This window comes from Aulostomus chinensis, chromosome 15 (assembly GCF_037954235.1).
Source record: "Aulostomus chinensis isolate RoL2024-O1b breed Wild chromosome 15, RoL_Achi_v1.0, whole genome shotgun sequence".
In the NCBI taxonomy this organism is placed as follows: domain Eukaryota; kingdom Metazoa; phylum Chordata; class Actinopteri; order Syngnathiformes; family Aulostomidae; genus Aulostomus; species Aulostomus chinensis.
The window spans coordinates 16,052,426-16,063,329 of NC_141334.1; the positions used below are offsets into that span (position 1 = coordinate 16,052,426).

The following is a 10,904-nucleotide window of genomic DNA, read 5'->3' on the forward strand; positions in this document are numbered from 1 at the left end:
TGTTTTAGAAGCAGTACAACATGGAGAGAGATAGTGTTGTTTTGACTGAAGTGTGTTTATAGAGTCCTCTTGTGGAGACTCTTGGCATCACATGCCATCTGGAACCTTCAAAGGGCCTGGCTGTTTTTTTTGTTTTTTCCTTTGGACTTCACCAGTTGTCAAATGAATACATGTGAGGATATAGAACTTTAACTCTTGTGCATTTCACACAGAAAGTATTATTCAAGTCGCTGTTTTTTTTTTTTTAAACTTGAAAGGTCAAGTTATGTGAAGTGACTTGTTCAAAACACAGCTTTGTTTCCTCATCTGCACAGAAGCGTCAGTCCTTTTCAGACTGGTGGAAATGTACAGATACCCAACGGAAGCCCAGATCGTATCATCTTCAGTTATCACAGTCACAGCTGAGAAGGTCGTGTTTTCGCTGGTGTCTTGCTGTCTTCAGCAGTACGATGAAAAATTACCCAGCCAAAGTTCACCAAACGTGGTGGAGGGTTGTTGAGACGAATCCGTTTGACACAGCAATTTCTTTTTTAGAGTTTTATTTTCCAATTTGTGTTATTAATTGGAACGCCGACATCGTTTTAAACACTAATTTAAATGTTTAATCCGACAACAAATGTGACTCTAGATTTTAAAGAAAGTGACACAGATGATAGGATGTGAAGTATTTCTGTAGAAGCAACAAAAAAATGGCAAATTTTCTTGACCGGAGAGAAAACCATTAAAGGGCGGAGTGACATTTGGGTGGAGTGATTGCCAGGTTGCAGCAGAGAGGGCAGTTGAGTGGCCTGTGGAGTCTCACCATTGAGTGCTGCTGTGCAAGTCTGGACCAAAGGCACTTCCCTCTTTGCATTCCTCTGTGTTGTCACCCAGGTTTTGAATGTAATTCAAGCAGAGAGAGGAGCGAATAGATGGAGCCATTGGGAAAATTCAAAACCAAGGTTGACTGCAGCAATTCTTTTTTTTTCTGAGTTAGAGTGACTAGGGAGACTATTTACGAAGCCAGACAGAAAGAAAGGTTACCATGGGTCAAGTAAGAGGAAGTGTATGATTTACTAATGTCTGCCCGACTAGGAATCAGATATTTCTAGGAGCAGTTGCTTTGTTGGCATCTCATCAAGCATCAGATTGAACTTCTTGCCCCTGCCCTTTTCTTTTAAAGCTGATTATAAACGGTGGGTTGTATGTCAAAGTGTGTTTGAAGACAATGAGGAGATATTAGTGTGGATTGCGGCACAGCCAAAATATATTTTGGTAGGATAGGATGGTTTAGCCTCCTTCCCCCTTGGCCATAAAATCTACTCACACCTGCTAACATCTGGCTTTTATCTGTAGCTGGAACAGGTTTGATCTGCAGTGGACACCAGTATTTATTGGCTCTGGCTTATCAAAACCCAGCCTAGAAACTTGTGGGACTTTTTATCATCCCTGCCAACAACAACAACATCAACTCATTTGTGTTCTAGCAGTTTTTATTTGGCATTGAGTTTGGAAAATAGACTCTAGCAAAAAAACAAAAACAAAGTAGAAGATAAAGAAAATAGCACCCACTGAAATTTTGACGCTGCCCTCTATACTGCTGTCTGCAAATGTTGGTTTGCTGTGTTTATCCATCGAACATGGAAAAATCATCCAAAAAAAAAAAAAAAAAAAGACAGAGTAGAAACCCTTCTGCTCACAATGGAAAAGTGAAAGGCTCGGCCGGGTTAAGAAAAATACCTGCATGCGTGAGGGTATGAGAGCAGATTCACCTATTTATCAGAGGCAGATGAATATCAGCAGCAGTCTCACTGAGGGTTTGTCATTTTTGTGAAAATTCATGACACAAAATAACACTCCCAAGAGTGAAATTTAAGATATGTGAAAATACAAAGGGAATAAAATAGAGAAGAAACAGGCAAGTTTGATAAAAAAAAGAAAGAAAGAAAAAGCCGCAGTTAATCACACAGTAAGATGGCCGAGTGGAAGATCCACAACTCCTTCCTGGGTGATGTGAATGTAGTGAGACCTTTGGGAGGAGATAAGGTGAAACATTGCAATAATAAGGTGAACAGTGCTGTTGACATGGGCGGTGAGGAGCTGGAATAGAATTGAAGTGAGAGATGAGTAGATAGAGACAGATGCAAACAATTTGGCTGCAGTTTCCCTCTGTGGACTCCATTGATGAACACCCCTGTTTAACAGTGACCTGACTGAATAAAGTCAGCCTCTGGAGGACTCTGTGAGGGGGGGGGGGGGGGGGGGTTGCTCCAGTCTCAATGCTACTTTGTTACTAATAAAAATCCATATCTGTGGGAGTTTTCAAACTACAAATATCTTAACTTTGGATGTTCCATTGGAGTTTTATATGAGCATGAAGTGTTGTCATGACAGTATGAAAAAACAGAAAAGGATTGGCATCTGGCATTCTGGGCACCTCTATTCACAGCCGCTGGTTGTTAAAGAATATGGGAAGTGTAAATTGTCCCTATAGCTTCTGAGCTCAGCCCTGCATATCACTCTCATTCATGCAGCTGGCATCTATTATTTCTGTTGTTCAGGAGAGGCTGGAACCATCCAGATTTCAGCAGCAGCAGCAGCAGCAGCAGCAGCAGCACAAGCAGAATCATTCTGGCATTGTTATGTTGTTGTCACCTGGATATGCTTTAAGCTTCCAGTCCATGAATGTAATCTAATTACTGAAATTATCGATTCACATTCACTTACGCTTAGCTGAAAGGTCAGCCGCCGTTTACATTTCGGTCTAATAATAGTGTAGGATGTCTTAGATGTCACAAATAGATGAGAACGAGTGCATCCGTACATTTGTTCTTAACGTGGGTGTTAATTTGAACCGTGGTTTGCTTCTAATAAGTGTGGAAGGAGATGAGTAACTGTGATATGCGGGGGATGATGTGAGGAAGAGGAGGAGGTGTAAAATGACTCAGGTTAAAACAGTCACACATACTGCAGCTCCGCCATTGCTTTGCTTTATTCTGGGAGGAGGTGAAATTACACGTTATAATTCACTTTGTCTGAGCATATTCAAATGGCAGGGCTAATGGTCAAACCTGATGGACCTGATAGTTATTAAGAGAATTTACAAAACAAAAACAAACAAAAAAACAACCTAAAAGTTGTTAGAATTTCTCAATTTCCAGACTGCTAACATTCAGACTGCTGTATCAAATACACAATACTCATGAGCTCTTATATTTTGGGTACGACCGGGTGTGTCCTCAGGTTAAACTGTGTTTATCTCATCACAATTACTGCTGTGTGTGTCGTTGTCTGTATGTCTGAGAGGTGTAACCACACTTGTCTTGCTCTGTGTTGCCCTGACTATGTTGCAGGTGTGACGTCACATGATCTCACTCTTTTCTGTAACGTATACTTTAATATCCCACCCAGATTTACTCTCAGTTGTCAGTACTCTTTAGTACTTACGGGTTCCCAACAATGGTACTGCATTTTGTTTTGCTCTGACTTCCTACTCACTGATGAAGACTACACCTATACTTTGGTAGCTTCATTTAGAATAGCAAATGTTCCGGAAAGGTCCAGGCGATGAAAAGGTAGAGTCAGTGAGTTCTGGTGCTGGTAAACCCACGTAACACGAGGGGAACAAACTCTACACAAGGATGAGTGAGGTCCAGGACCTCCTTGCCCAGTGGCAACCAGTAACCACCGAGAGAGAAGAGGGGTTGGAGGGTGAGGACGGAGACAAACAAGAGGGAGAGGACTGACGGACCTGAATTGTTGTCATTACTTGACAACAGAACCCGACCATGACGTCTTATTCTTGTCCAGTGTGTCTGACGCGCTTTACGTCTCTAAGGTTTTTGTTTTTTTGTTTTCTGTTTTCATTTCACGGGCATGGCAGATTGTTACCCATAAAGGGGAAACTGCTTTCCTTGTAACAGTTTGTGAGCTTGATCAGCCTTTTAAATGGCGGCGAAGAAGCAGGCGACAGGTTATTCATCGCAACCAAAACACGGATGTCGTTATTGATTTATCCAACATCGACAAAATAATAAATAAATAATCGCACAGACACAACAATCTTAACACCCACACCTTCGATCACATATATCTAACTTCCCCCGCTTATTACATCAGCAGGCAACTTGTGTGGCCTCACCATTCTGCATCCCCTGTGTGCGCATAAATGTCAAGCTTTAATGACGCTTTATAAATAGGTCGAGGATATATGAATCTCCAAATGGAAAAGGTTAATGCATTCTGTCAAACTGGCCTGGCGTCTAGTCAATTTTATATTAACATTACAATATTCTAGGTAACATATTCATTATTTTCTGTATATTTCCTTTACAGTTCCAGTCGTTATTTTTTTCTGGAATCCCGAATGATGTTTTTTAGGATTTTGTACGTGTGTGTCTCCAAGTAAACTGACTCGTCCTCTGTATATTATGTTCATATATCTGCAGATAATCTTTAGTACATATTCATGAGATCGATGTTGGAGCGCAGAGATATTCATCCTGAATTATTTAGTATTTACTTCACATTAGATCCATCAAGTATGGACAGAAATGTTCCTCTTACTGTTGAGAATCCCTTATGTCGTCTGCTCTTGCTTTCATCAAATCATACCAGTCACTCCAAGGCTCAAAACACACAGCTACATGTTAATCTGTGTAACTTGCTAACTTGCATAGATACGAGTGTAACCGTTACATTTCATTTTCATCCCGTAGCCTCCACGTGGGTAAAAATGACCTCTTGACCTTCTATGACGGCGATGACCTGTCAGCTAACATCCTCGGCCAATACAGCGGCAAACGGCCTCACTTCAAGCTCTACACATCCATGGCGGATGTCACCATTCAGTTTCAGTCGGACCCTGCCACCAACATCTACGGCTACAACAACGGCTTTGTGGTCCACTTCTTCGGTAAGACTCTGGTTTTAGAATCAAACCGAGCTGCAGCGTCAGACTGAGTCCAGAATACAAAATGCTGCTCATACCAATGTAACATGACGAACAGTCTATTTGTTCCTTTTGTTTCTTCTGTTTTTCTTGCTGTGCCTCTGTCTCCCTATCTTCTTGCTTCTCATCCCAGGTGTGCAGGATTTGATAAACACAATAATAGGCTACAATTCAGCATCAGCTGGCTTGGCCCAGTGCTTTGTTTTCTTGGCCATGTGTGCTGCAAGAAGGGAGATTGACTGGTGCCAGCCACATGCTGACTTCCTCCCAGCAAACATCACAAGCCTCTATTTACATTTTCCCTCCCAAATCACTGCTATTTAGGAGACAAAGAGCAGCCACGTTCCCTGCACAGGAAGCTGTTGCACGAACCCCATCACGTCTCCACTTGGAAACAATGAACATCTAATGTGAATCACACAGTACAGCTGGTATCTGTCTTTTCTAATTTCCTCGTCTCCTACCCCCCCACTCTCTCTCTCTCTCTCTCTCTCCACCCCCCCTTCAACTGCATCACGTCCAACAGAAGTACCAAGGAACGACACTTGTTCCGAGCTTCCAGAAATCACCAACGGCTGGAAGAGCACATCCCACCCTGACCTGATCCACGGCACAGTCATCACCTACCAGTGCTACCCCGGGTTCGAGCTGGTGGGCTCTGAGATCCTCATGTGCCAGTGGGATCTCACTTGGAGCGGTGACGTGCCGAGATGTCAGGAAGGTGAGAAACATTTCCGTCACCTGGAGAGAGAAAAATTTAGATGGTGTAAAAACAATGAGATATATTTTTACCAAGAGGAATAATGACCCTTCTGATTACAGAAGCCAAGAACGGCTACATTTGTTAGTACTTTTTACTGTCATTATCTTGTGATAAATTTTTTTTTTTCATATAACAGACAGATTTCATTGCACCCTTGAGAAAGCAAGAACATTTCATCTTCATTTCACAAGTAACTTTTGTATTTAGCTTCTGTTTTCTTATGTTATCTCATTCACATTATCAAGACAAAAGTGTTTCGATATCATGAGGCGAATTGATATCACAAGCAAATGAGTCTAGATCCCATCACAGTGGCATGAAGAAAGGAATTACATGCATCTGTGGTCACTTAAAAAAACATCAAAACAAACACCTCTGTGTAAAAGTAGTTCTTGTCCTCTGTTGTCCAGTCGTGAAAGCCCTCCATCGTCCTGTGTTCCATTTACTCAGGTCTGAGCTGTATTTATGAATTCTCCCATATTGGTTTTTTTCTTTTCTTTTCTTTTTTGTAACGTCCTAGTGATGACCTGTCAGGACCCCGGGAGTGTGGAGCACAGCCGGAAGGTGATCACAGGGAGCCGCTTCACCGTCGGTTCGTCCGTCCAGTTTATCTGTAATAAAGGTTACATCCTGTCGGGCAGCAGCCTCCTCACCTGCTACAACCGAGATTCAGCCACACCCAAGTGGAGCGAGAGGCTGCCCAAGTGTGTTCGTAAGTCAGACTTATTAATACATTTGTGCATTTACAGGAAAATCTACATGTGTTTTACGTTAATACTTACAAAGTTGATCGCCACTTTTGTGATTGAGAGCATTAAACTTAAACTTAAATCTTATAAAGGATTTTCCAGTTTTGTTAGCCTGAATGAATTTTTTTTAATCACTAACTTTATGTTGAGTTTCCTCTTTAAAAGAAATAGCCTCTTTTTTTTCAATTGTCATAGTCATGTAACACGTTTAAGACATTAAACTAGTGTTACGGGACTTCCACATAGTCCCCCGCCCCTGTAAATTTTAACAACCCCCCCCCTAAATTTCACTGCCAGGAATCACAAAGGTGTTTACTACCTCAGAAAACCTGTTAATGGTTCCAAAAGCTCTATTCTGCAGCAATCTGTTACAGTAAATAAAATATTCACCGGAAACAGTAATACCGAACACGAGAAAATGTGCTAAATACACATTCATACATACTGTGAGTATACTTTCACGCATATTAATTCATTCACACACATACTGAGGCACTTATGTTTATCATAGCGCAAGAATAGACACACAATGTGTCAAAAGAAGAAAAAATATGACTGTTAAGGTGTGATTATATGTGCGAGTGGCTCTATTACTGAAAAGTACATGATGCAACATATTGCCCTGCCTCTCAGCTGAAAAGTACGAGCCCTGCAGGAATCCCGGCGCTGCTTCCACCAGTGTGCAGAGCTCTGAAAAGGCCTTTTATCAAGCTGGAGAGACCCTGATGTTCTCCTGCCGCTCAGGCTATGAGCTGCAGGGTGGAGCCACCATCTACTGCATCCCAGGACACCCGTCACAGTGGAATAGCACTCCCCCTGCCTGTAGAGGTACTTCACTCTATGTCGATGTTTGTGTAGTCTTATTTGCACTGTATGCAGTGTGTTGTTGAACGACTGGGGCTAAACTGTAATTGTCTCTTGGTAGCATCCTCAAGTCAACATGTGAATGAGCGCAGGTTGGATGGTGAGTTACGATGAAAGATACTGCAGTATCTGGGTATATTGTTTTGCATATTTTATGTAAGTGCTGTTTTGTCTTCTGGCTTTGTAGTTGTTAATATGGATTACAGCATGGAGGGAACCAACATCGCCCTTGCAGTTATTATTCCTACTGCAATCATCTTGGTGATTGTCCTTGGGATTTATGTGTACTTTGCAAAGTAAGTAGCGAGTTACAACTTTCTGCGTGACTGTTGCAGGCAGTCAAGCCTTTACATGACATCCTGTCTCTCTACTCAGACTCCAAGGGAAGTCTATCGGAATGCCAGCGTCTTTGCCTCCGTACGACAACATGACGGAAGAGTCGGCCTTCGACAACCCCATATACGATAGCGGTGTAAGTACAGACGTCATGAGCATGCAAGATGTGGATTCCCAGAACACCAGTGTGCTGTCCTGATCCTTCACCATCTGGCTGTCATCATCTCATGAATCACCAGCAGAGGGCATCATTCACCACCTCATCTTTCATCACCACGCCACTCTGCAGTAAGCAAAGGACTAACAGTCTGAGCTTAAAAAAAACAAGACCATTTCCTTGACTTCACGGTTGGGGGGGGGGGGGTGTCATTTTGCTTGTGGGACATCCTTCCATATCCATACTTCAGACTAGATGAGAGTGTTCCATGTCATCTTGTTCACAGCATAATAACTGTATCATGTTGCCTGCTGCAATCACACCAGGTGCATACATGTCTTCACTGCTCTGCACTCAATGCAGTTTATAATCATACCCTGAATGATTATTGACTTTTGTGTGGTTTGGGATGTCTATGTATTATTCTTTTACTGGAAATGGATCGTATGTGTATGTCTACCAAAGGTGTGATTTTAGCATCAAACTGCACTCTGTCTGTGTTGATGATACAGGTGGGTAAATTGTATCTTAACTGCCTATAAACTACTTCGCATTTTGGGATGTCTTTCATCTTCCTGAGTTAATTTACAGCTAACCACTACAAAGCTACATGTAGGCCTCTGTTAGCCTTCTCATTGTTCTTTTCATTGATCTGAATTATGACCAGAGCACCATCTCATCTTTTCCTCTTCAGCACTGGCAGAGTCACTCTAGATACTAGCCCCTGTCAGTACGTTCATTTTTGGCTGCGCTACAGAACAACTCTGAGGTGAGCTCTGCTCTGATGCTGACCACCCGATGAGGCTTCAGACACACACGTTTGACTACCTCCCTAAACCTGCCTAACGTCTGACATTTGATGTCTTAAAACTGTATTTTTGTGTTTCATGTTCCTATACTGAACCACTGGGAGGGTTTGAAAACAATATCGGTGGGAACTTCTGAGAAAAAAGTCACATTTGTTGGTTCTAAGTTCAAAAGCGGGCATCAGTTTTTGACAGAGGGCTGCAAAACACAATTCAGAATTAAATCACTCTACCAGAACAGTTCAATAGTTCTTTAAAAACACTGACATCTGCAGATATCAGTAAAGTTGACTATTTTGCACTGAAATGGTACCATAACAATTATACATGCTGGAACAATCAGTCAAAATATATCCATCAAATATAAACTGTTCATTTTCAAAATTGTATTTTATGAACAAAAAGTAGCAGCATGCTAATGTTGGATCCGCACCAGCAACTTATCAAAATCAAACAATATTCATGAAATAATTGAGGCTTCCTAGTAAAAACACAGATTATATGATCAAGAACAAGTTCTTACGTGAAGTTCTTCTGTTTTTAATCTGGCATGTGCCAGAAGAAATACTTTATTGACATATTACTACACCTTAGGTATTTATACTTCTGCGGTTAAAATACACATTGTGCTCCATTTACTACTAACCAAACTGATGACGCTGCTACTGTACGTATGATACTGGTCCTGATCAAGGTTTTTTTTTTTTTGGTAGTGAGTCATCAACAATTTTTGTGTTGTTCTTTTATTGGCGGTGACAATTAACAGTAATGAATCAACATATCCACTAATATTAATTGTGATGTCACTATTTTTTGTTTTTGCTGTTATTTATTTGAAATGATTGTAGCTGCAATGTGAACTTTCACATCTGCAGTTCATTATGATTTGTCCGTCCAAATCGCTTTCAGTCGAAGATTAAAAATATATTTGCTTGCACTGCACATTTATTTCTTCTTTTTTTTTTTGTACCAGAAGTTACTATAATCTACATTTGAAATATTTATTTCAGATATGAACCCTCTTATCGTTGTGATTCTCTCGTAACTGATTTCTGTGTCTGGTCTTTACAGGACAAATGAAAAAGATTAAGAGGTGTCTGTTTAGAGACCTTAAAGCAAGAATTGCTCAAGCTTTGCCTTTTGGGACCCTCTTCTGCACTGCTCATCTGTTACCCCCTTTTTTGTTCCATAATCATTCTGTTCCATTTCCCTTTGTGCAGATAATTGTATATATGTCTTTCCACGGTCCAATCTGGGAATCTGTGGATCACCATGGTGATATTTTTATAAAGTAAATTGCTGATGGCCGTTGGTGATTACATGTTTTTTAGTTGTTTTTGATGCCCTGCGCCAGAGGTAATGGGAAAGTACTTTGATGAGACCTGTTAGACACAATTTCCCATCATCCACCGATTTCCTTTGACAATTAGCCACCATGACTGTATTTTGTTTGTGTGTATGGGTCTGCTCTTTGTAAATAAAATGCCTGTCCAACATGAGTGCCTCATGACTTACTATAACCCGAAAGGGAATCTGGAATTAACTGTCTTGTCCGATGTGTTCTGACAGAGAGTTTCTATCTGCAAATGGTGAAGGATATTTCTCCTATTAGCTGGTGTGCAGCTCCATCTGAACACAGCTTTAGAGGATTTCTCTGTTTATTGACGTCATTCATACGTCACATTGTAATGTTCAAAATCAATTTGTGTATATTCCAAAATGTGCACCTCAGCAGACCTGAGATAACAACTTGGGAAACCTGATCACAGAACTCAATGTTTCCTTGTTGAACTGATGTGGGCTGATTCCCGAGTTGCAAATCCAAGAATTCCTAAACTTGTGCAACAAAATAGATCCTTATGAGGTTCATTTCAGAGGGTCACATTGTTGAAGTGCGTCTGTTTGTGTTGGATTTGTTAATCGGTTCCATATCATTTTTGTGTATTTCTTTCAGCGTCGACGCTGAAACAATCAACCCAGGAAACCGAATCACCTCCAAATAATCCTGATTATTAATAAAAACATGTTTAAAATAAAAGTATTTGCTTATTTATTGTTTTAATCAATATATATTTTGAGGAATGTTCTTTTTTTTGTCACAACGAATAAATGAAAATATCTAAAAACCACCCTTCATTGTACACACTAGTTGCTCCTATATTCCTCACCCATTCAACATTTAGATTAACGTGGTTCTGTTGTCATTGACTTGAGATCATCTTGGATGGACCTCTGTTCCTTAGGTCAAGTCGATCGCAGTGTATTTTAGGCAGCGCGTCCCTCGGCTAAGACATCCCCA

At 40.9% G+C, this 10,904-nt stretch overlaps 1 protein-coding gene across 4 annotated transcripts in view; it reads left to right on the plus strand.

The window, feature by feature from the left end:
* LOC147248934 (seizure protein 6 homolog) overlaps positions 1 to 10,101 on the plus strand; it is an 86,231-nt gene extending 76,130 nt beyond the window's left edge. The window contains exons 10-18 of one of the 4 annotated variants that reach the window (XM_086226983.1): positions 4,698 to 4,894; positions 5,457 to 5,651; positions 6,214 to 6,405; positions 7,076 to 7,270; positions 7,368 to 7,406; positions 7,494 to 7,602; positions 7,682 to 7,778; positions 8,494 to 8,568; positions 9,677 to 10,101. In XM_086226983.1, coding sequence (XP_086083109.1) covers positions 4,698 to 4,894; positions 5,457 to 5,651; positions 6,214 to 6,405; positions 7,076 to 7,270; positions 7,368 to 7,406; positions 7,494 to 7,602; positions 7,682 to 7,778; positions 8,494 to 8,520 — 1,051 coding nt within the window. In that variant the 3' untranslated portion in view covers positions 8,521 to 8,568; positions 9,677 to 10,101. Of the gene's footprint in view, positions 1 to 4,697; positions 4,895 to 5,456; positions 5,652 to 6,213; positions 6,406 to 7,075; positions 7,271 to 7,367; positions 7,407 to 7,493; positions 7,603 to 7,681 lie in introns of all 4 variants that reach the window. The other 3 variants (XR_015119531.1, XM_086226982.1, XM_086226981.1) reach the window with 3 other exon arrangements.
* The last annotated feature ends 803 nt before the right edge of the window (positions 10,102 to 10,904 follow it).